Source organism: Erpetoichthys calabaricus, chromosome 10 (genome assembly GCF_900747795.2).
Source record: "Erpetoichthys calabaricus chromosome 10, fErpCal1.3, whole genome shotgun sequence".
Classification (NCBI taxonomy): domain Eukaryota; kingdom Metazoa; phylum Chordata; class Cladistia; order Polypteriformes; family Polypteridae; genus Erpetoichthys; species Erpetoichthys calabaricus.
Window position 1 is genome coordinate 3,439,128 of NC_041403.2, and position 26,359 is coordinate 3,465,486.

The window sequence follows — 26,359 nt, forward strand, 5'->3', positions numbered from 1 at the left end:
ATGGCAGTAGACATTAGAAGATGGGTAACTTGTGGCCATGAAGAAGAAAAAGAAGGTAAGCAGGTATACACGTGTTCAAAATAATTTAATCAATAAGCAATAATCCTGACGACCCCCCCTAAATAAAATAAATAAAAACCACATTTTAGTGGTTTAGCCTGGCAACTGTGAAAATGCATGTGAAACTAGAAAATGCCAAATGAATTTCCGTTGTTTTGCTCAACTCTACCTGGGGGGTAATGTCGACGCCCAAACCTGCCACTGAAGGGGAACTCCGCTTTTCCACTTTCTGTTTCGTGGAGCTTTAGCGGAGATATTCGTGCGAATATTCGGCTTTAACGGAGCCCTGAGCTGACCGCTGAGGCGCATCAGAGCCGAGACCCCCTGGAACTGAAGATCTGCGTGAAGGTAACGAGACAGTGCGTGCGAATGTCAATGGGGGAGGGGTGTCATTTTTTATTTGTTTCTAAGGTTCAAGAAAAAAGGACGAACTCGTTTTCATCTTAAAGTATTTCAGTCAAACGTCCATTCAAGTCTGCTCAAAAAATGCGCCGTAAACTGCCTGTGTGCCTTTGACTCTGGGGGTCGAATTGCTACCTAAGCAACCCCCCCCCCCCCCCCCCCCCCCCCCACACACACACACACACACACCCCTGTCAATATGTCGATAATCGAGACGTCTCGACTTCAAATTTGTACAGAACCTCACGGTGAGGCCCACTTACTGCAGTGGTTCTCAGCCTTTTTTTGTCCAAAGCTCCCCAGCGTATCTTGAGATTATGTGACCACAGAGGCTGTAGCAGTTCCCCTCTTGGATTTAGTGCTGCAATCTTTGAACTTCCATTTATTATCAAAAGCAGATTTGTTACTATACTGCTCTTATTGTCCTTCTTTTTAAAGCATAATACAAAATTAATCTGTCATTACTAAAACAGCGTGTATGCCTTTATTAAATAGCAATTATTTTTTTCTAGTGCCTTAATTTCTAAAATGAGGAGGCATTTTGGGGGTTAAATACAAATCAGTAATTAACGAAATACAGAATTGATCGGGGCCGATATTTTAGTGGCGACGCAAGCTGCTCACTACTTACTGGGCTAGAGTATTACATTTTAAATTAAGTATATCACAATTACGTGTTTTGAAAACTTAAAATCAAAAGTAATTTTTAAAAGTCAGAATTATTCGTCGCATACAAAAAAGAACAAAAAATATCGCGTCGGGTGTCGGCGGTGGCAGTCAGTTAAAGGGTGCGGTTTGAAGAAATGGCGGAGCGGCGTGTGACGCTGACCTGCCATCTCCTTCATGTCACACCTTTCATCCCGCTCAAGCACTACAGTTCTTTGTGGCAGGGTGGCATGTCGCCTTCTTCTCAACTTTATCTCATTGTGTCGTTAGGAGCAGACGGTCCTCATTTTAACCACACTGTAGCAGCTGCAATGTACTGTGCAGAGCAGATTAACGGGAACAGAGACGAAATCACGAATTTCTGTACGTATATGTGGGACACCATAATTGTCGGTGTATGCCAAAGTCTGCGTCATATGCGTTTTCGGGCTTCACAGTACGCGAGGCGATGTATTCAGTATGGACGAAGACTTCCAAATGAAAACGTATTAGTGTGATGTGAGGACCTTCCACTTTGTTAGAGACGTGTAGGTTTCACCTGAGGGCCAGTTGATCAGTGACGTAGCTCGAGTTCGTGCCGCTCGGGGCCGGGCGGTGCTTCAATTTGCCGACCTCCAACATATCTGAACATTAAAATGACTTGCAGAGAAAAAATAAGATACTTTTTGCATAGATTTATTCATATATTGAGAAACAACACCAATTTTTCACATATAATTTTTTATAAGCATCAACTAGACAATAATATAATATAGGCGCACTGATCAGCCCTGTTCTAATTATTAGTTTAACGAAAACCAGAACCAGTGTAGTGTACAAGTGATAGGTATGGATGTTGTCTGTGCAGAGCGAGAACGCATTTGGATTGATAACGAAACAAAATTATAAATTGTAAATTAGTTGTTTATCTTCCTATAAATTATTATCGGTGTAATGTTTCTGTTTGTTATTACCTTATAAATTTCAACAGCTGTGCCTGATGTCGTCACAGCAGGACAGTCTGGAATTTATTTTTGAAGCATTTGTGGATAAAAATCAGAGAATTTGACTTTTTTCGCTCATGAGTGATATTTATCCGAAACCCGCTGCTTACACATGAATTGTACTGAGCCTTTTGGCCAATAATGCCGCCCCCAAAAATGTACCGCCCCCTCAGCCGACCCCTAGCTACGCCGCTGCAGTTGATCACTTTAGGAGACATTACAATAACTCCATGTCAGTTCAATTAATGAAACACGGGACTGACAGTTTTCTTAATTAGATAAACCTGCATCATGAAGGGAATTGTGACTTGCTTTGAAGTGTGAAACTATTCAGTTTAGTAGCAAACATCATCTGTTTGATCACAAAGGCATAACCACAAGGTAAAAGAATTAGTGTTTGTCTGTGTGTCCATCCAATGTCTCTGGCATTCCAACAGCTGGCACATCAATAACATTTTACTAATAAAATGCATTGCATTTGTCATTCCAACAGATGGTGCATCACAAACAGTAACACTGCTTTTATAAATCCCATACCAAAGAGACAAATGCATCGCATGGTGCACTAAAAAACGTGCAGTCCACGTTGAAGACTTAGATTTCAACCCGTCTTAGACAGATAGCACAGCTGTTACGTTGATAATTGTTCAAATTCTGGACAATTCTACTTGCTATTTATTCATGCTTGCAATATTCTTAAAGAAAGAGAAATATGATTCTGCTGTGCACACCTAACTGCACGTTAAAGACAAGATCACATGTTGTTTTGACAACTGATGGTGTTATTAGAGAAGAGCAAGTGACAAAAACTGTAACTGTCCTCATCTCCAATGGCACTTACTGGGTTGTGGGATTTCTGGTAGCTCCACTACATGGCAAAGCACCATTTCATTCTGGGAAGTTGTCTTTGCAAATGAAGTTGAAAAGGTCCCTAATATGTAGAATTATATATATATATATATATATATATATATATATATATATATATATATATATTATATATATATATATATATATATATATATAATTTATATTTAAATATATTATATATATTTTTTTGTATATTTATATAAAATACTTTTTCAAAACCATGCTTATATTAAGTTAAAAAGTGTACTAAAAAGTAATAAATAAGTCTTTCATACATCACTCGTAAAATAAATGTGTGGGCGCTTTTCATCAATCAACATTCAAAAAATAAACTATATATCTGTCACAATGTATAGTTTCCCTCCTTTCATATACAATGAGATTCCTTTCATAATCCTGAAGCTACTGGGCCATCCCTCCATGTTTTAAACCCACTAGTCCAGGGTAGGCAGAGCAGCTGGAGTCTATCCAGGCAGTCACTGAGTTTGCAAACATTTTGGTCACACCATGTAGAATCGACAACACTTTTCCTACATGGTCCCCCCCATTTCAGGGCACCATAATGTTTGGCACAGTTGACGCCACAGGTTTTGTGATTCCTCAGGTGTGGAGCTTCATAAGACACCTCAGCTTGCTTCTACCCTTTGGAGTCTGTAGCTGACATTGTTTAACGTGAGGATGACAGCTGTGCCAATGAACGTTGAAGTAGCTGTTATGAAGGTGAAGAAAACTTTAGGATGACCTAAATCAGCTGTCTGGAATATCACAAAGAAGAAAGAACACACTGGTGAGCACAGAGGGACTGCTAGGCCAAGGAAGACCTCCACTGCTGACGACACTATGGTAAAGAAAAAGGATAAAACGCCTATCCATCACATCAGAAACAGTCTACAGGAAGCAGATGTGCGTATGTGTGTCAGAGACGACTACCCGCAGAAGACTTGATGAACAGAAGTACAGAGACCACAATGCACGACGCAAGCCACAGAAACAGGAAGGCCAGATTACAGTTAATGAAAAAGGGCCTGCAGAATTCTGAAAAAAAGCTCTTGTGGACAAACGAGACAAAGATGAACCTGCATAGAGTGATGGCAAGAACAAAGTGTGGAGAGAAAAAGGATCTGCCCGAGCTCCAAAGCAGACCACCACATCTGTTAAAAGTGGTGGTACTCAGGTTGCTATGGCTTGGTCATGTATGGCTGCCTCAGGTCCAGGCACATTTCACTTCAGTGATGATGAAACTGCTGATGGCATCTGATCTGATCTGCTCAAGTTCCAGTAAATGGCTCCCAACTCACTAGACGGCACTTCATCCTACAGCAAGACAATGAGACCACACAGGAGTTTTAAAAAGCAAAGAAATGGAAAATTCTGAAACAGCCAAGCCAGTCATCAGATTTAAATCCAACTGAGCAGGCCTTCCATATGCCAATGAGAAAACATAAGGAGACAAGACCCTGAAACAAGCAGGAGCTCAAGATGGCTGCATGAGAGGCTGGGCAGAGCGTCACCAAAGAAGATCCTTGGCACCTGCTGATGTCTATGAATCACAAACTTCAAGCAGTGATATGCAACACAGAACTAATTATGACTTTGACCAAACCTGCCATTGCTGTGTCCAAACATTATGGCAGTGATTCTCAAACTGTGGGGCGGACCCCCCTAGGGGGGCGCAAAGTAACAAAAAGGGTGAAAAAAAGAAAACGAGAATCAAAAATATGAAAAATACATCTATTGAAACCAAACCAAATAAACTTAAACTACATTCTGATACTAGAAAAATAAATATAGAGTTAGATAAATGTCGATAAAAGTTAAGTAGGTATAATAAAATATGCATCTATGATATACAGTAATCCCTCGCTACTTCGCAGTTCACTTTTCGCGGATTCACGACTTCGCGGGTTTTTAAATACAAGTGATTGCCCGCCTATCGTGGAAGTTATGTTCCAGACCCATCAGCAACAGGAGAAAATCCGCGATATAGAAAGACCATATAAATAAACATTTTTATAGTTTAAGCCTTAAAATACCCATCCCACATGCTTTAAACACATGTAAACTTATAAAACACACTTTGTTAACACATATGATATGTGAATGTCGGGCTAAGGATATGAGTAACATCTCACTATTATAAAACATTTTAACTTCACGCAAGACAAGACAGTGAGACAGGAAAATTGGTGATGTACAGGCTTTTAAATTATTGACACGCAGAGCAACAAGCAGCACAAAGCCAGCACAAAGTCCACTTCTCCTTAGCGTTCATTCAGCTCCCCACCCCCTTGACAATGCGAAGTGGCAGGAGCTACTGCGCCTCCGTGGAGGGGGGTTTGAGCGAAGGTGCGTTCAGCCCTCACACACACACACACACACACACACACACTCCTCCTCCTCCTCCTCCTCCTTCCGAACACGCAGAGCGACAAGCAGGCATTTTGGCAGAAGCAGCACAAAGTCCATTTCTGCTCTGCTGAGAGTTCAGCTGCCCCCCCTTCACAAAGCGAGTGCAGACACATCAACGTCTGATCGCAGTGTGCAGTGTTGGTCTGCGGTGTTTAAGAATGTAGAAAGTGTTTAAGAGCATAGCAAGTGTTTATAAGAGCGTGGGAAAGGTTAACAAGAGAGTGAGAAAGGTTTATAAGAGTGTGGGAAGGGTTTATAAAGCCTTAAAATATGTATAAATAATAAAATAAATATAGGTCGCTACTTCGCGGATTTTCACCTATCGCGGGGCGGCTCTGGAACGTAACCCCCGCAATAGGTGAGGGATTACTGTATCATTAATTAAAAGAGGAACACCTTAGAACTTAGAAAGTTAAAAAGGTATTAGTGGGCTCCTTTCAAAAAAACATTGGGGGGGGGGCACGGTTAAAATTGTTATGAAAACTTGGGTCTCAAATACTTAAACGTTGAGAAATGCTGCATTATGGTGACCTGAAATGGGAGGACCGTGTAGAAGACCCTTAAATAAAAGTCTACAAATGTGCACTTTAATCCCGATGTCTGAATTGTTTGATCTGACATTTTAAACTGTGAAGAAGAGGGGGAAATCGGGGAGAAATGTGTCTTAGCCCCAGACATTATGGAGGGTACTGCATATGTGAGTTTAGTTATTTATTGGAAGAGCTCATGTAAAAATTTGATGTGAAATGCACTATATGATAGACAGAACTTTATTTGTCCCCCTGGGGTCATTTTGAATTATTTGAATGAGGGGTAAGCGGCTCCTTAAGTCAAATGCTTGATCTTATTCTTATTATTATTATTATTATTATTATTATTATCCATCCATCCATTTTCCAACCCGCTGAATCCGAACACAGGGTCACGGGGGTCTGCTGGAGCCAATCCCAGCCAACACAGGGCACAAGGCAGGAAACAATCCTGGGCAGGGTGCCAACCCACCGCAGGACACACACAAACACACCCACACACCAAGCACACACTAGGGCCAATTTAGAATCACCAATCCACCTAACCTGCATGTCTTTGGACTGTGGGAGGAAACCGGAGCGCCCGGAGGAAACCCGGGCAGACATGGGGAGAACATGCAAACTCCACGCAGGGAGGACCCGGGAATCGAACCCAGGTCCCCAGAACTCCCAACTGCGAGGCAGCAGCGCTACCCACTGCGCCACCGTGCCGCCCATTATTATTATTATTATTATCATTATTATTATTATTATTATTATTATTATTCCAGACGTTATATATTTAACCATGTTTTTGCCAAAATATATTTGGGACACACAACTGTATACCTGACATTTGAGGTTGCATGTCATATTAAATTTGTGATGGACATTTTGGTGCTGTTAGAAAAAAAAATAATAATTTGGGGGCTTAGAATTCCTTTAAAATTATGGACCACACTAGACCCTGTAAACCTTTCTTAACCTTCACCCTTGGGTTCCTGCCCTGATGTAGGTCTCTAGTGGTCCTCATTGCCCTTTTATTTCTGCTCTCTTCCAGGTCCCACCATGGCTAGAATAACACAGCGACTGGACAAGCAGTCTGAGGCACAGCTCTTTGAGTTCTTTACAGGCCACGTGAAGTTCAGTTTGCTCCACAAGGCCAGTGTCCATGGGTTCAGTGTCAGCCAAATACAGGAGAAGTGTGCCAAGCAAGGTCACATCATGCTGGTAGCCTACCAGGCGAATGACATCATTGTGGGGGTCTACAGCAGCAAGGGGCTGGTGGATTCCTCATACACTGGATGTGACTTTTATTTCAATTCTTCTCAGCATAAGCTTCAGAAGATATTAATTAACAATGTGAGTTGCCAAGCGAATTGTATAACGGTTGATAATGTCTTCACAATTAAGGAGATTTCAAACAACGAGCAAAAAATTTTAGTGACCTTCATTGGGAGTAGTTTCAAAATTCATGAGCTGGAGGTGTATTGAGTTGAAGGTAAGATTTCACATTGAAAAGAGCATCTAGAGAAAGAAACAAAGGAGACCCTAGGCACTGCAGGGACCCTTAAGTGGGTCTCCCACTTCTTCTAACGTACTGCCATAATTCTTCATGGATTCTCCTTTGGTTCCATTTCAGTTTTCCTGCTGTTACCCTCACTGAGGTCTAATTTACAACTGTTTGTTTTTTCAGACCTCGGTCCTTTGCTGCCCTTCCCCTGGCAAGAGCTTATCTGGACTACACAGTAAGTACCTGAAGAATGGGCATTGCAGGTGCCAGCGAGCACAGTCCACTAACTAGAGAGGATTCCGCAGAGTAACCTGAGCCGATGTGGAGCCTTATGGGGTCAGCTGCAGTGTGCGTCCAGCTCAGGATCATCCCAAGATGACCTTGTTTTTGTCCTTATTTATGCTAATGAGACAATGTTCTGGATTTAGAGCTGTTGGGCATTGGAGCTGCATACTTGCAGAGGATCACAACTCACAGTGTCACTGCAGTGGCCATCTTAGAGCCCAAGTTACTTTCAGCACCTCTTGAGCAGGTCTGACTGACTGTAGTATGTACTTCATTACTGGGCCGCTCTACTTTAGCACTCAAAACTTCACACACACAGACCCCATCCAATTGCAGCACTGATAATGAGTGATGGTTGCACAGCCTATCACTTCTTAGTACTCCACATAAGGATGGCATGAATATAACCTATACCTAGGTCTACCTTTGGCCATGAGAATCACCTAACCACATACAGTAAATGTCCCTGGATATAAACCTGGACCTAAAGGCTGCCCCGCCTGAGCACACTTAGTTACAATCACTTGCCAACCAATCACCATGATGTTCACCCTATTGGGGAATCCCCCTGAGCCCGCTAACTCCTATTAGAAAAACAGTGCCAGTCTCCTCACACTAGGTGCCCGGTGTTTATCACTTCAATCACATTACAAATAAAAACAAAGTGTAAACATTTAAAAACAAACAACTATTTACTAAGATAGAATAATAGCAGTAGAAGAAAATACAACAAAGTCTGGATATACACAGTCTTGGAAAGTTCACCAAAGATTAGCAGCAATGTCAGAAGAGGATGTTGTCCTTTGCAGCTTTCAGATTCAGGCAACAGGCTAATCCATGAGTTGCATTCTCCAACATCCACATGAAATGGTGTCTCCATTTCTCAGACGGTATCTGTGTTTCATGTCCTATTTTTGGTCCCTCAGACAGGCTATTATTTATGTCAGAAATTCATGTCGGCCTCCTTGCAACATTAAGCAGATATGATTAGCCAGACGAGAACAGGCCATTCAGTGCAACACAGCTTGCTAGCCCTATCCACTTAAATCTTCCAAAAAATATCAAGTCATAATTTTAAACACTTCAATCAGGTCTCCTCTTAATCTTCTTTTATTTTAATCTTTCTTCATAACTCGTCCCTTGTGGTCCTGGAATCAGCCTAATCACTCCTCTCTGGACTTTTTCTAGTGCTGCTATGTCCTTTTTTTAGCCTGGAGACCAAAGCTGTACACAGGACTCCAGCTGTGGCCTCACCAGTGTGGTATAAAGCTTGAGCAGAACCTTCTGGGACTTGTACTCCTCACATCAGGGCGCTATATAACCTGACATTCTTTAAGTCCTCTTAGGAAACAACAGGTGAACTTGGTGTCACCAAAACAAATGAAAGTCAGAGTCCTTGACTCAGGAACCTTTCTTGAGTAAAAGTCATGGTAGGAAGGAGCTTTTTCTTGTGATGTGTTCTTGTAACAAGTGACTCCTCCTTCCAAGAACCGCGAGAAATATGGTGGATGGACCAGACGGGGCAGAGTCAATTGTCCTTGCTGCATGTCTTCTCAGCACTGGCGCCCCCTCTCAACTCAGGGTGGTAGAACATACCTCAGAGGAGCCTGGAGGATGATCCACTAACGTGCACATGTGACACTGTGTTATATATTCACTCCACCAGTGATATTCCTCAAAGTCATTTCTGTTTCCTTGGTTTCTGCTGTGGGTGAGTTGCCCCTCTTTTGGAGACTGTGCCAATCATCTTCATGCATTGCCAATGGCACCTGTTTGTCTGCTGGCATGAAGGTTGCTGCCCTCTATATCTCAGACTTGGCAGTCCAACTTATTATGGGCTTGTACATTTTTACTGTGAACACACATAATTGCACAACATGCTGTCTGGGATTGTTGATGTGAAATGGTGTTATAACAAATCAGAATTAATTTTAAGATCCAGAGTTATCTCACCTGTCTTTCAGGAACAGACCACAGGTCAGGTTGTTTTGACGGGGCGCTACAGAAGCTAATCTTTCACAACTCCTCCACTATATTCAGTAATCAGACGTCTGTCAACCCCTCACTCAGCCCGCCAGGCCTAAATTTTAAAAAAAATGCAGTGGGGCTTATTCCAGCACAAAAGTCCAGGTGTCCCTCACATCTTCTCATTTTGCAGGAAGAGGAGTCAAATGAGGGACAGCATCGTCTCCTACAAGCCACCCACCAACTTGGTCACCAAGACGCGTGTGCTTCTTGTGGGTCTGGTGGGGGCAGGCAAGTCCAGCTTCATCAGCTCCATCTACTCTGTACTGGAAGGCGCTGTTACCTGTCAGACGATAGTCGGCACGGAGAAGGCTCAGAGTTTCACCACAAAGGTAAGGAGTCCTCTTAATTGTGGTTAATGTTCACTGAGGTTACTGTGGATTGAGGAAGGTGTGTGACATGAGAAGCAGGTCTGTGTTTGGATGACATGAACACTGAGGCGCTTTCATTACATCAGTCTTTAAGAAGGTCTTTTATTGCTTTTCAGTGGGCAGCAGTTTGAGCTGTTCTGGTTTGAAGGACTCTATATAAGATTTTGAAATAAATAGTAAAGTGGCCTCAGTAATTTAATGTATCGTTAAAATGTTTATAGCAAACATAACTTGGTCATCATAATTCAATTTTCCTGTTATGGTCAAAGCAATTTATTAACTAGATAAAGCTTTCTTTTTTCAGTAAATGAAAAGTTTCTTCATGCCTGGCTGCTCCGTTCACCTGCTTCAGGCCTTCAGACCCCCTGTGTCCTCTCTGTGCCTTTGCTCAGGTGTGTGAAGGTGCAGCTTGAGGTTTTTAGGTCTGCCTTGAGGCTTGAAGGCCGAGCCATTTAAGCATCCCATTGTTTGATTTATTTGTGATGTAATTTAAGGTGTGCATTAACTTGTACATCTCGCTGTCATCATCATCAGCAGCAGCAGCAGCGAGAATCAGGTCCTTTACTTATCTACAGATTGATTTAGCACTTTGGCCACTACACAAACATTAGACATTCATGAATATTTTTTGTGTTTCTACTTTTGGTGTTTGTATTAGATGTTGATGTGTCTTTTAATCCCATCTTTGTGAGTTGTCCTGGATGACAATCAGCTGACAGATCCTCACTATGTGAATTTTTATGGCATTATTCAAATTGATATTTGATGATCGCTGCTGATAGTCATTGTCACACACAGTGTTTCACATGAGGCTTACTGGAGGTTATCTCCTTCCTTGGCTGCCCTCCAACTGTGCTCAGACCTTCCACAGCTCTTTCCATGTGTCACAGATGGCCGGCGTCCTTGTCCAGCCGGGACGCCTCTTCACTGTATGGGCCGGGGAGGCAAGCCTGGTCAGAACAGTACCTTCTCTGGGACACTAGATGGCAGCCCCCCTGGGTCGCAGTGGTGCATCTGATTCCTGCAGGGCTCCATGGAAGATAGAGTTCTCTACAACCCTGTTGGAATCCGGGGATGCCGCCAGGGAGTGCTACAGTCGTTCCTCAGCCCATGTGGGCAGTTCCTCCACCACACCCGGAAGTGCAGCTGGAAATAGGTCATCAAACACCTGGAGAACTTCTGTGTGGGCTATAAAAGGAGCCAGCAGCCACCACTCCGGGAGCCAGAGTCGGGAGGAGAGGGACTAAACTTGCCGGAGAGGAGTGGTGAAGACAAGAGAGTGAAGAAGTATTGTGATTGGGATTTGTGCTTGGGAGTGTGCTGAGGGATCGTGGGGATGGGGAAGATGTTCCACATGAGTGAAGAAAAATCAAAGCACTTTGTTTTAGTAGTGTGCTTCCCATGTCTATCTGTGTCGGGTTAAGCGCTGGTATAGCACCTCTTATTGTCACACATGCAGCTCCACACTCACTTGGGGTTGAAGGCAGCACCATCTGCATTCCTTTTCCCAACTCCATGAGATGATATGAGCAAAGAACTCTTCTGAGACTCATCAGCAATCACATCCCTGGGTCTATGGATTTAAACAGAGGAGTGGATTTATAATTTTAGAGGGTCCTTATTATCAGAGAATGTACAGAGTGTACAGAACACTGTAATTATTGAGTAGAACTACAGTACTTTAGTTATCTGGCAGTGCTTCTGTTTAAGGTCTTCATCATGTCACTATCTCTCCCATTCCACTCCTGACACTGGGAATGTCTCTGGTACTCTTTGTCTTTTCCACAAGCTCTGCCCCTTCTAACAGTGTGTGTGTGTGTGTGTGTGTGTGTGTGTGTGTGTGTGTGTGTGTGTGTGTGTGTGTGTGTGTGTGTGTGTGTGTGTCCCTCTTAGGCCTCGTCCCTTCTAGCAGGGTCTCTTTCACAATCTCTGTCCCTTTTAACAGTCCTTATAACTTTCTCTGATCCTTTCCTCCCCGCTCACTTCCTGGCTCCATCCTTTATGACATGATTTCTATGCCAGACTCCACCTCCTCTAAAAGCATTTCTCTCTCTCTCTCTCTCTCTCTCTCTCTCTCTCTCTCTCTTTCTCCCTCTCTCTATTCTTTCCCAGGCCCCACCCTTTCCAAGAACATGTCTGTATGTCTCTTTCTCTTTCGGTCACACACAGACACAACCCCTTTTCACAGCATCTTCTTCCCTGTCTTACTCCATGCTCTGCCCCTTCTAACAGTGTCTCTATCGGTCTCCCTACCCCTCTCTTTGTCCCCCCTTTCTCTCTCTTGCAGGTCTTGTCCCTTCTAGCAGGGTCTCTTTCCCAAGCTCTGTCCCTTTTAACAGTGCTTCTAACTTTCTCTCTCTCTATCTCTCTTTCTTCCAGGCCCCATCTTTCCTGAAATGGTCTCTCTACCAGATTCAGCCTCATTTGACAACATCTCTCTTTATCACTCTCTCAATTTTGCAAGTCCCACCCCTTATGACAGCATTTCTCCATCTTTCTTTCTCTCTGTCTCTCTCCTCTTTCCTAGGCCCTACCTCTTCTGATAGCATGTGTGTGTGTGTCTGTCTGTCTCTTTCCCTTTCTGTCTCTTATAAACCCCACCTATTTTGGTAGCATCTCTTTCCTTCTCTTACTCTAGCTTTCTTACAAGCTCCACCCCTTCTAACATTGCGTGTGTCTCTCTCTCTCTCTCTCTCTCTCTCTCACCTCCTTTCTGTCCATCCCCTGTTGTGACAGCATCTCTCTAACCCCCCCCCCCATTACTTTCAGGCCCCATCCTATCTGATAGCCCCGCTCCCAAGCTCCACCCCTTCTAACATTGTGTGTGCCTCTCTCTCTCTCACCTTTATTTTCCTTCCCCCTTTTTCCAGGCTCCGCCCCTTCTGACAGCATCTCTCTGTCCTGCTCTCGGTTGATCTCAGGCCACGCCCCTTCTCACAACATCTCTTTCTCAGGCCACGCCCCTTCTAATGGTGCTTCTAATTCTCTCTCTCTTTCTCTCTCTCTCAGGTCCATTTGGCCTCGACACAATTTTAATACAAAAAGTGCCATTGGATCTTTCAGTTAGGAGCAGGATGAAGCTTGTTTTAGTAATAAAGTTAGAGAATCAGATAGACAGTGGAATGAATTCATCAAATGTGGAGAAATGAAAAGTCAGGATGAATACAGAGATCAGAACCAGAAAGCACAGGCAAGCCTAATGTCAAATAAGAGACATCAATCACAGTCAAAAAGAAGCAATGCCACATACTGACTACATAAATGTGTCTTCCCTAAATAACATCAATTCATCATCCTTATATCATTTCGCTTGTGTCTGTGCGGTTGCCACAACTACTATATCCCTACACAACAATCGCGAGGAATCCGTGTTCCTGGCAGAGTTTTGGTCTTAGGCTTTTCTTCAAGTCTTCAGTTCTTCAATGTGACCGATTATCGACTGTGGTATTTGACTGTTTATTCAGTGCATACTTTGCTACTGACCGAAACTGCATTATGACACCACCATTTTACACCTCCCTTTTCCTTCACTTCAAAGTAAGCCTTCTGATAAAATGAAAAGGCACTTACAGCATAGCTGCGACCAACAGAAATGTTCTCGCCGGCCTACATACTCACACCAACGCATAGAAGCAGAAACATCTACATCACGCCAGACCAACCAGCACAGGCCTTAGAACAACAAAGACAACGTATGACAAACCACAAAGCGACATTATCCGAAGATCAGCGGCAGCAGGTCTTGCACCTGGACAGTGAACCAAAAAAACAAATTACATACAGAACTTTTCTGAAGAGAGCTGCAAACTGCCAGACAACAAGAAACATTACGACAGAAAAACTACAGGGATACCATAACACTGTCAACTCAAAACAAGATATTCCCTTATATTACAGTGTAGGCAATTCCCTGTTCATTTAGCATACTGTATTACTATCACCAAGTCACAATGACAAGCAACAGGCCTTGTTTTTACCCATGGCCAGTTGTACACTACATTTTTCACAGTTACATCGAAACCCGGGTTAAACGTACAGGTACTTACAGGGGAATATTTTCGCTGACAATAACATTTATTCAACAAATTGCATTTTCTGACAATTGTTATAGATGTCAGTATACTCCATTACCTGACAGCCACACTTCACACATACTGACTTACATATTGCCCTGCATTTCCCTTCTTATCCAATATGTTTGGTTAACCTGTTCATGTTACACTTTGTATTGTAAATATTCACGCTGTTGTAAGTGACTATAATAACATCTCATACTAATCATGTGTCTATTTTAATATTGAGTCCTCTCACAAGTCACTACTTATTAAAATAATCTGCTTTCTTACTGTAGCGTGTGATATTCTTCTCTCCATCATCATCATTTTATTAACGCTTTTATTCTTGCCAAGTTTTCGCAAGTACGATTTGCTAGTGTTTAACTAAAGCCCCTTTCTTTTACAGTTTACATCATACAACATCAAAGCTGTCCGAGGTGGAGAGGCGACCTCTTTAGTTTTGTGCGACATGATGGGGATGGGAGATGCGGAAGTGCAGGGCGTGAATGTGAAGGATGTGCTGGAGGTGATCAAGGGACACGTACCAGAGAGGTACAAGGTGAGTTTGACTAGCTGGTCTCATTTTACTTTTGGTCCTTTTGAACATATCGCAGATCCCCAGTTGGAAGATAGGTGTCTTCACTTCGGGGTACCTGACCTTTCAAGGTCTATCAGATGAGCAATCATTGTAGGGACTCTCCATGCCACCTTTATCAGGCTCTTCCATACCCTCCTGTTTTTGGAATTCCTCCTTTAATTCACTAGCCCAGTGTCCCCAGCAGGTGTTACCCCAGTAGACCAGGGACATCAAAACACACATAATATGAAAATCCATCACTCGGCCTGTAAATGCTAACACATGGACATCACCCTCTGCTGTCCACTGAAGACATTTTTGGAAAGCTATAAATTCAGATGAACCCTTCTGGGATAGCATTGCGAACTTGTGGATTTGTTGAGCTAAAAGCTTATTAGCTTTCTCTCCATGTTCATAGTACTGATGTCTAGACTTATAAATAAGTTGTTCAGTTTCTTTAGTTGTCAAGATGTTAAGTTCTGTATGCAGAGCCTGCCTTTTCCTATGAAGAGCCTCACTTGGACGCTTGGCTTGTTCTTCGTCTATTCTAGTAATTTCACTTCTTAGCTCTGATGCTTTCTTGGTTTCTAATTTATTTCTGTGGGAAAGATATGAAATAATCTGTCCTCTTAAGAAGGCCTTTAGGGTTTCCCAGAGTGTTCCTGCAGAAACCTCTGAGGGTGTGTTTGTGTCTATGAAGAAGCTGATTTGTTTGGATATAAATTCTGTGCAGTTCTCGTCTGCCAATAAAAGAGGGTTAAGACGCCATCTGCGAGGTGAGTGTGAGGGGCATAATGATTTTAGCTCCAAGACTAGAGGGGCATGGTCGGAGATAACAATTGTGTCGTGTTTGCACAATTTAATCATAGGCACGAAATTATTATCTATAAAAAAATAGTCAGTTCTTGAGTAGCTATAATGCACTGGTGAGTAGAACGAATATGTTCTTGAGTTTGGGTTAAGAAACCTCCAGGGGTCTGATAAGTTGTGGTCAGTTACAAACTGTGTAATTAATTATCTTTGCAGTATTAGATGTCGTCCCCCCTGTCACAGGAGTCCTATCTAAGAGTGGATTTAAAACACAATTAAAGTCCCCAGCCATTCTAATTTTATGAGTGTTCACATTGGGAATGGATGCAAATAGATTTTGCATGAATTCCTTATCATCAACATTAGGTGAATAAACATTTATCAAAATCATTTTACTGTTAAATAAGTTGCCCATGACCATCACATATCTCCCTTCAGGGTCCGATACTACATCTGATGCTACAAATGGGACTGTTCTGTGTATGAGAATTCCCACCCCTCTAGTTTTCTTTGTAAAGCTAGAATGGAACATTTGGCCAGTCCAGTCTTTTTGTAGGCTGGACTGATCCTTGGTTAGTAAGTGGGTCTCCTGTAAGAATACTATTTTAGCGTTTAAGCCTGTTAGGTGAGAACATACTTTCTTTCTCTTTAATTCGTGATTCAGGCCTTTGACATTCCAGCTCACAAAGTTAACTGTCCCATCATGGAGATATTGATTCTGAGTTTTTAATGTCATTTTATAGTCTTAACTGGTAGTGAGGTAGTTTTAATCTTAATTTCAAATTTCCCCACAAGTTGTTGCGATATAGCCTATTGCTACGTTGATATTTAAAGTTATAAGGATTAGAAGAATAGATTGATATAGCCTGCTCTCCTTCTCTCCCCCCATTTTGCCTCCCCGCATGAGGCTTGATCCCACTTCACAATGTCCCAGTCCTCTGACATACCAAGAGACAGAGCACGTCCGAAACAAAACAAGCCCACCCACCCCCACAGCGGAGTTTGAAAATTAAAACAAAGTAGAGATATCTATTGCAGCTAAAGTCTAAATACTGTCTGCCACAAATATAATCATTAACAATCTGTAAGCTTAAAATATAATCTTCAGCAATTTTAAGATATTAAGATAATAAAATAATGAACCCTGGGAATGATTTTAACAAGTCTTCTAGGATAAACTTAGTAGATCCTAATGCAATAGTAGAAATGGCGATTAGCCAAAGGTATGATGTTAAACAGTCTACTTTAGGGTAGTAAAAAAACTAAAAAATAAAACTAAAAATTAAAAAAAAAAAAAAATCAGACCCTATTTTAATTACTTCCACACTTCCACACACTCACGTCTATAGCTGTAATTAAAGCATAAAAATATAGTGTCCAAGTAAATAAAAAGATGTATAGTTATAATACCCGTCTCTTTACAAGTGGATCAGACAGCAGATGATAGGTTCTTCCTATGCCATGACAGGATACGGATCCTTATTGACTTTCAAAAGAGTGTCGGGAACAGCTTCTTTAATTCCTTTTCAGCTTCCTCCTTGCTTGAAAAAACATAAAATTTGTCTTGAACTTCCACTTTTAGTTTGGCGGAATACAAAAGGCTGTACTTGATATCGGCTTTCCGTAGCACCTTTTTAATGTCGAAGTAGGCTGCGCGTTTTGCAGCTGTTAAAGGTGAGAAGCTAGAGAAAATACGAATGAGATTATTTTCAAATATAATTTCTTGCTTGTGTCTGAGAAGTGCCATCACATCAAGCTTACATCGTAATCGCTCGAAGTGAACAATAAAAGACCTGGGTTTAAAGGTGTTAGATCTGAGTATGCGATAGGCTGCTGCTATCTCGGTATCTAAATTAAAGTCATCTCCAATTATTTTAGAGAGCAATTCTACTGCAAATTTTACTGGGTTTGAGCTTTCTCGTTTCTCAGGTATACCTTCAATTCTTACATTATTCCTTCTGCACCCATCTTCCAGGGCCGCAAGTCTGTCTCTGAGTTTTTGAATTCAGAATTTGCAGCTGTAGCTTTTTCATCGGCGTTAGATGCCAGTTGTTCCGCTGTTTCAATTCGAGCCATGAATGCCTGCTTAACGTCCTCTAGCTGATCTGTAACGTCATTCAACTGATTGGCAACTTTTTTCAGTTTGGATCTATTTTCTTCAATGTGTTCCTCTAATTTCTCCACTATGCCTTTAAAGGTCATGTCAAAATGTTTAAATAGACGCCTTTCCTGGTTTTTGTTATCCTTCTTAAGCTCATTTATGACCGTACTTATGGCCGTAGCCAGTGTAGTGATCATCTCTTTCATCATCTCTTTCAGTTCGTACAGTTCGCTTCGGCTTTCGTGCTCCACGAGTGGAATTGCAGCTCCTGTTACAGCAGATGCTGCGGGCTCGCGATGAATAGATGAGAGCACGTACTGCAGGGCCTTTTCTAGTCCTGAATGATCCTCAGAAATCAGTGACCCATCGTGACCTGTATTACTTGCACCTTCGCTCCCATTTTCACTCTCGACTGGAGACGATACAGTGGAGCGGGGTCCTAGGAAGTCTGCACCTTCGTTTGCCTGTTCCAGGTCAGTCTCCGAGAGGCCATACCTCGCACTCGGGCCGGATGTCTGTCCAGACTTTGATGCAGCTTTAAGTTTCTTTTCCGGTTCTTTCTGACTTCTCTTTTTGTTACTCATGTTTATATACAGTATTGTAGTGGAAGTTCGTTGGGTCAGGTAAATACAGATACCTCTAAGTAATAAGAAATACGTGGAAAAATAAAGCCGCTGCTGACAGAGCTCCGCGTCAGACGTCCATCTCCAGTAACGGACTAGACTAACTCCCCAGATGAACCCTTCTAATAAGAGTGGTTCCTTTGTTGCCTTCTAAACATCCAGGAGTTTCTCACATGGTTCAGATCTAATAATAATAATAATAATAATTCATTACATTTATATAGCGCTTTTCAGATCTGCTATTTCAAGTCAGAGTTGTACTCACCTGGAGTTCTTTGTGTTTCCATTTACAGTTCAATCCATCAAAAGCCATTTCTCAGGACTCCACAGGCTACGTCAGTGAACCAACATTGAAACATAAAATTGCTTGCGTGGTTTTTGTGTTCAGCGCCAAAGACTTGAATGGCTACTCTAAAACTCTCCTGGATAACCTGAAGGAGCTGCAGCTGCATATCAGAGACCTTGGTAAGTGAAAAGCGTCGTGGTTTGATCCTGCCATCATATTTACCTGATCTCCATATGGATGCACAGATCCATCATGACACCCTTATATGAATAGAAGCATACTGAATATACAACTCCAATATGTGGACATCAGGGCCAGACAGAGGGCCACAAGGTGCAGACTAATGAAATACAGTCTAAAAAATCTATATGTGTAAAATGCTTAGGGTTGTTTGTCTGTCATTAAATCCCACAAACCACTGGGCCCTGAAGCTTGACTTCGGCCTCAATTTAGAGCTTATGTCATCACAAGGGTAACATGTCTGAAGAGTTGGCCACAAAATTGGGATTTGGGTCCTCTACACAAGAAACAGAGGAATGGCGCCACACTGCCGTCGACAGGAAACCAATAGTCGCACAGGCACATGGCATTGCTGACAGAAACAGAAACACGGTGAGCTCTGCTTACAGTACAAGACATTGCAGCCATCTTACCAGAGTGACCCAGGGTGCTGCGTTTTGTGGGAGATGTGACAGTAAAACAACAGCAGCCTCAAGGGCACGTGAAACGTCACATAAATATTGAAGCGGTGGCCTTCCTCTGCCACATTTGTTGGCTTCAGGTCCTCTGTGAGACTAGTGGGAGTGCATCCAAAAGAGCTGGCTAGCGAGTATAGAAGATTACCCACGCCAGAATTTTATACAATCCAACATGTTAGCTATATATTGAAATGCAGTGCATTTGTACGTTGTGTATTTTATATTGACTTAGTTTTATTGTGTCATAATTTAAAAAAAAAATCAAACAAATCATCAATTGCTTTTCATTACAGCACACAATTTTGGTGCCAGTTTAAAATGCAATACAAAAGTGTAAAGTATTACATTTAAATTCATGTCCATAGGTCACAAGTCTTAACTAAAAACAAAGCAAATTTACTGGATTTTGCTTAACTGCTGCTCCAAGTGGATTAAATTTCATTAGAAAAATAGAGACAAGAAGATTCTATCCATCCCAAGCTCACAAGGCTCATCCACTTAATTCTTCTAAAATAACATCAAGTTGAGTTGTGAAGGACCCTGAAGTCTTCCTGTCTACCATACCACGTGGTAGCTTACTTCATGTGTCTGTGGTTCTCTGTGTAAAGAAAACTTCCTAATGTTTGTGCAAAACTTTACCTTACCAAGTGTCCAACTGTGTCCCCGTGTTCTTGATGAACTCATCTTAACGTCACTGTCAAGCCACTGGACTAATTCCTCTTCATAATTATAAACACTTCAGATATGTCTCCTCTTAATCATCCATCCATCCATTTTCCAACCCGCTGAATCCAAATACAGGGTCACGGGGGGTCTGCTGGAGCCCATCCCAGCCAACACAGGGCACAAGGCAGGATCCAATCCCGGGCAGGGTGCCAACCCACCGGAGGACACACACAAAAACACCCACACACCAAGCACACACTAGGGCCAATTTAGAATCGCCAATCCACCTAACCAGCATGTCTTTGGACTGTGGGATGAAACTGGAGCGCCCGGAGGAAACCCACGCAGACACGGGGAGAACATGCAAACTCCACGCAGGGAGGACCCGGGAAGCGAACCCGGGTCTCCTAACTGCGAGGCAACAGCGCTACCACTGCACCACCGTGCCACCCTCCTCTTAATCATCCTTAGGTTAAACTGAAAAGACTCAAGTCTTTTAATCTTTCCTCATTTCTCACCCTCTGTGGTGTTGGAATCAGCCAAGTCGTTCTCATCTTGACTTTTTCCAACACTGCTATGTCCTTTTTGTAGACTGAAGACTCAAACGGCACACAGGACTCCAGATGTGGCCTCACCAGTGTGTTATAAAGGTTGAGCAGAACCCCCTTGGACTTGTACTCTGCTATATTGTAATAACTGTATAACCTGACGTTCTATTGGCCTTCTTAATGTCTAATGAAGACACTGTCTGGCAGTTGATAGTGTCGAGTCCTCTACAACTCCCAAGTCCTTCTCATAAGACATACTTTCGATTTTCAGACCTCCCATTGTGTATTCAAACATTATATTTTTACTTTACATTTACTGACATTAAATTTCATTTGCCACAAATCTACCCAAGCCCATCTGCTTTCTAAGTCCCTCTGTGATGATTCAAAGGGTTCTCGATTATTTGCCAATCCACCTATCTTGGTATCATCTGCAAACTTAACCAGCTTGTTACTTATATTCCTATCTAAATCATTTATATATATTAAAAATTTCAGTGGCCCTAGCACTGACCCCTGCTGGACACCACTCTTAACATCAATCAGTTCTGATAAGGTTCTTCACACCATCATCCTCTGCTTCTGGTGTTTTAGCCAATTCTGTACCTATCTACACACCACACCCTGAACTCCCACTTCATTTTATTTTCATGCCCACCCTCTCATGTGGCACCTTATCAAATTACTTTTTGAAAGTCCAGATAAATAATCTCATTTGCTCCACTTTGATCGTATCCTTTTGTTGCCTCCCCATAGAATTCCAGCATGTTAGTAAAACACGACCTCCCTCTTCTGAACTCACACTGACTCTTCAGTTAAGCTCCTGTTCTTGCCCTGTGCTGCTCAGTCTTTTCCTTAATAATTCCTTCCTTTAATTTTTCAGTGATGCTCATTATGCTTACTGGCCTGTAGTTACTCGGATCTCCCCAGTCACGCTTTTTATTACGTATTGCAATCATCCAAAAATTGGATGTCGGGATTTTGATGAATCTCGATGTTTTAGACCTCCTTGAGTCTGAAAATACCATTTTTGGAATTATGTCTGTGTGTCTGTCTATGTATATATACAATACAATACAATACATTTTATTTTTGTATAGCCCAAAATCACACAAAAAGTGCCGCAATTGCTTTAACAGGCCCATTCATCATAATATCAACACCAGCAGTGTCAAAAACACATCTCGTGAGACTTAAAAAGTCTCGTTGTTAGAAGATCTCGCTCACTGTACGGCTAGAAGAAGGCGGAGCAAATATGTGCTGAAAAACAATCTCAACGTTCACATTAATTAAACTTAAGATTTATCCTTTGATTCCTTTATTAATAAAATGTCTTTCAAACTTGTAAAATTAACTGTTTTTATTGGCGATTGTCCATAGATTGTGTCGTCACGACTTTATTTATGGGCAGTCCCTCAGGTGCGCCGTGAAAGAAAATTTTTGGACTTAGTGCACCGCAACTCAAAAAAGGTTGCCTTTCGCTGCTCTAAGAAGACAAGGAAAACCTCCCAATAAAAAACCCTTGTAGGGAAAAAATGGAAGAAACCTCAGGAAAGGCAGTTCACAAAGAGACCCCTTTCCAGGTAGGTTGGGCGTGCAGTGGGTGTCAAAAAGAAGAGGGGTCAATACAATACAATACACTGAACAGAACACAAGTCATCCTCAATACAGCATAAAAAATAAAAAATGTATAAGTATGGAGCAGAATTTAACAGTAGATGACATCACATAATACGATTTGGATTTGTTCAGAGTGCTGGAGACCTCAGCCATCAAGCTGCCTCCCCCAATTGGCCATTCCACAGCTGAAACACCACTGGGCCAGCCAATCCGATGAAAGGACCCCTCTATCCGACGATTCCTGCGATCCTCCATCAGGGAGGACTTTACCTTAAGCAGGCAAAACAACTTGGCAGGTGGGCCGTGGCACCAAGTGGCAGATTTGAGTACTGAGAAGAGAAACAGAATAGGTGAGGGTTAGTAACAAATTAGAACTTTCATGACACTTATGTTTAAGTGCTAATGACCAACAACAGAGTCTGTACAGTTAATCAGCAGCTCTAGTCAGGGTGTGCTAAACTGAACTTGTGAGTCTTCAGCCGGGATTCAAAAAGCTGAGACTGAAGGGGCATCTCTTATAGTAGCAGGCAGAAACAGATAGATAGATAGATAGATAGATAGATAGATAGATAGATAGATAGATAGATAGATAGATAGATAGATAGATAGATAGATAGATAGATAGATAGATAGATAGATAGATAGATAGATAGATAGATAGATAGATAGATAGATAGATAGATAGATAGATAGATAGATACTTTATTAATCCCTAGGGGGAATTCACAAGCTGCTGGAAAGGCTGCCATTCGCGGCGGCGCCTGAGTCAATCAACATGTATATGTAAACACGATAACTTGAGTACGCTTTCACGTAGGTTAACCAAATTTTGCATACAAGTATTACGTACAAAACACAGATTTCTATGAACTTTTAGACTATTTCTGCTAACCGGAAATGATATTTTACCTGAACGCATACAATTTTTATTCATGCAGCTGCAGAGTCCAATTTATTCTCAATTGCAGTCTCATTTTCAAAGTCTACACGTAAGAATGGTGCAAAAATTTAAAATGATATGACACAATTTGCAATTTCATTTTCAGCCTGAAAAACAACGAAGATGCAAGAAAGAAAAGTAAAATGCAAACAAGCACTGATGCCACCTGCTGCTCACTGGATTTTCATTTTCTACTTTGCATTTTCACTTTTACGTTCTCAACATGCAAATAGCGTGAGTCAATGGGCAGGGCTTTGCACCTCAATTTCCCACAATTCTTTGTTCTTTGTAGATTTTGCCACTTCAATCGACAGAATACTTCTCACTTTGACTATATTTAATTCACTTGATTTTGATATATTCACCTATGTACTGCGAGCTTCACAGCAAAACCGTCTCACAAAATCCAAAGACCACGCATAACTGAATTTCTGAACTAATTAATATGCTATTTAATTGCAATATTTAACATGACAAAAAATTGCCTTTATTACATCATAATTTACATTTATTTACACTGAAGTAGAAATGGGATGATTTGTATTTTTGTAGTATTATATAATAAACGTACACTTCTACAGTTTTCACCTCCTCCTCCGTCCCATTCCTCTATAGTTGATCAATGACTCGATCTGACTATTTATTGTTATTAGGAGGTGAAAAGATCAAAATCACGTGACTTAAACACAGTCGAGGTGAGAAGTATTCTATCGATTGAAGTGGCTACAGCTACGAAAGACAAAGAATTGTGGGAAATCAAGTTGCAAAGCTCCACCCACTGACCCACACTAATTACAATATACTTGCATGATGAAAATGCAAAGTGAAAAATGAAAATTCAGTGAGCAGTAGGTGGCGCCAGTGCTTATTTGTGTTTTACTTTTGATTTTTGCAGCTTCATTGCTGTTCAAGCTGAAAATGAACTTACAAATGGTGTCATTTTATTTTGTTTTTAATTTTACCAGCATTCTTACATGTAGAGATACTGCATGTTCATTTTATAGTTTTAATTTTCATTTCATTTTTTGCAGAAAATACCTACCACAGGGCACCACTCTTATTCTTTTTATGCTCTGTCATTTTCTGTTTGTATCCTAGGTGTCCCACTTGTTGCCGTTTTGACTCACACCGATGAAGTCTGCCATGTCGTTGACCAAAATGCAAGTATGATGTACTTTAGCAGTCACGTCCAGGACAAGGTAAGCACTAACGATGTATGTCTTATCACAGTACATTATTCATAAATGTGTAGCAAGGCAATGGAGGTCACGTCTGCCCACCTCATTGACATTTCATCCTGTGTTGCAGGTGCACACTGTTGTTAATCTGTTCGGCCTGCCCTTGTCCTGCATCTTCCCAGTGAAAAACTACTCATCCAAGCTGATGTTGGACTGCAACACTGACATCCTCATCTTCAACGCTCTGGAGTTCATCCTGCGATACACTGACTTGTTTTATGAGGACTGTGAGGTCTTCATGGCTGATAAGTCATAAGAGCTTAAGATGATGACTCCCTGTCGACTGCTGATTGATCAGACACTTTTATTTGTGAACTGTCTGAACAAGTCCATAATAAATCATGACACGCTCCCACAAGGGTGTCATTCTCAAGGTGCCCATTCCAAGCCTACTAACAAAGTTCATTGCATTTTTCATTCCAACAAACGTCACTTGCAACCCACTCTATAACCTAATAATGGAAATCATAAATACAAAAAAAAAGATAGGAAATAAAAATGACTGATAGAACAAGGACTAATCCCATTGGAACCCACTGACTGTCACACTGGTGGTATGATGGCAAGGGTCTAAAATTCGGGTAACTGTGAGGACAGTGATGCCTCTTAATTGCTGTTAGTAGAATTTTTATTTTTTTAACTTTACACCATTTGTTTTTCTCTTATTTAGCTACCCTAATGAGGGCAGACCACCAGAATGTATAATGGATCTATCTATCTATCTATCTATCTATCTATCTATCTATCTATCTATCTATCTATCTATCTATCTATCTATCTATCGATCGATCGATCGATCTATCGATCGATCTATCTATCTATCTATCTATCTATCTATCTATCTATCTATCTATCTATCTATCTATCTATCTATCTATCTATCTATCTATCTATCTATCTATCTATCTATCTATCTATCTATCTATCTATCTATCTATATAGTGCCTTTCACTTCTATCTGTTTTGTGATTTGTTTGATGTTCAGCAGAAGTGGCTGCTCTTCTTTATCGTTCTGCCATTATGGTGGTTATCACTTTGTTTTGCGATTACTTTGCCATAAACCCTCTACCACAGGATATTTGTGTCTTTTATTGACATTTAATAAAGTTTGGTACTCACTGATATATAAACATAATATTTACACCTAATTATTAATTGTGAACATGCATGTATTGTGCCTTGGGTGTTTATCAATAGAGGGACTTGCAGGGCCTGTAATTTTATTACAATAAATTTTTCTGGTCACCGGTTTGCTGCAAACTTTTTAAAATTATTTCTTTAAAGAGCAAAGTGTGCCATGTTCAAGATCACTTCTTTCTTGTGTAGGTACTTCTGTGTCTTGTCTGCTTCTTTTTCCTTATTCTTCGTCTCTTAGTCACCTTGTGTGGTGTGCTGGACACTCAGCAGATGTCACTACTGCTCTTTTTCTTTCTACCATCATGGTGGTTATCACTCAGTTTCTCAATCACTTAGTTATGTATTACAAAATACATTCCAACAGGTAGGGCATCAAAGCATTTTCACCAAATATTTTTTTCCAAACTCTGAAGTTTAAACCAATTACAGCAAACTCACTGATGTTATCTTTCTTCTTCACTCAATAAACTGACCACCTTTAATTTATCTTCTGGTGGTGGCAATGATAAGCATGTAAGAAGAGATGTTGGTTGGCATGTAATAAATGATATCAGTGGGCATGAGTTTTGTCACGCTATGAAATGAAATCAACCCTGTCTGTTGTCTTACAGCACCAAATGTTTTATGGTGGGGAAGGTTTTGGGGAGAACCCTTCCTTAAAACATAAATCCCCTTTTCTCAAATGCACAGATTCTTCTCCTGCAGACCCAGTGCTCCATGTCACACCTTCGCCACTACTTCCATTTGCCTATTCTTACTTTTGTTAACTTTCAAGAATACACAGTTTATAGATGCAGAGCACTTGCACTCAGGACAACGGTCCACTATTTTCAGACTTCACCACGGTGTGACTGTCACCATTGGGAGTGTTCCATCTCCATTATCCCTGATTGACCTACTTGAGAAAAGATCTCAGTTCCCAGGTATTTTCCAAAGCGGTCGCTAGCATCCTAGTTGGAATAAGTTC

At 41.4% G+C, this 26,359-nt stretch overlaps 1 protein-coding gene across 1 annotated transcript; it reads left to right on the forward strand.

Annotated features, from left to right (window-relative positions):
• LOC114658708 (interferon-induced protein 44-like) lies at positions 1 to 25,071 on the forward strand. The gene is made up of 8 exons (XM_051932967.1): positions 1 to 55; positions 6,960 to 7,205; positions 7,596 to 7,647; positions 9,856 to 10,054; positions 14,555 to 14,707; positions 18,553 to 18,724; positions 24,116 to 24,216; positions 24,326 to 25,071. Exons 1-8 carry the CDS (start codon positions 1 to 3, stop codon positions 24,509 to 24,511), a joined length of 1,164 nt encoding a protein of 387 aa, XP_051788927.1. The 3' UTR covers positions 24,512 to 25,071.
• The last annotated feature ends 1,288 nt before the right edge of the window (positions 25,072 to 26,359 follow it).

Excerpts from the sequence above, each read along its gene's own strand:
- LOC114658708 (XM_051932967.1), top strand. The coding sequence starts at position 1 with ATGGCAGTAGACATTAGAAGATGGGTAACTTGTGGCCATGAAGAAGAA. Across the intron at positions 10,055-14,554 it reads CTCAGAGTTTCACCACAAAG|TTTACATCATACAACATCAA; the intron begins GTAAGGAGTCCT and ends TTTCTTTTACAG. Across the intron at positions 18,725-24,115 it reads GCTGCATATCAGAGACCTTG|GTGTCCCACTTGTTGCCGTT; the intron begins GTAAGTGAAAAG and ends TTTGTATCCTAG.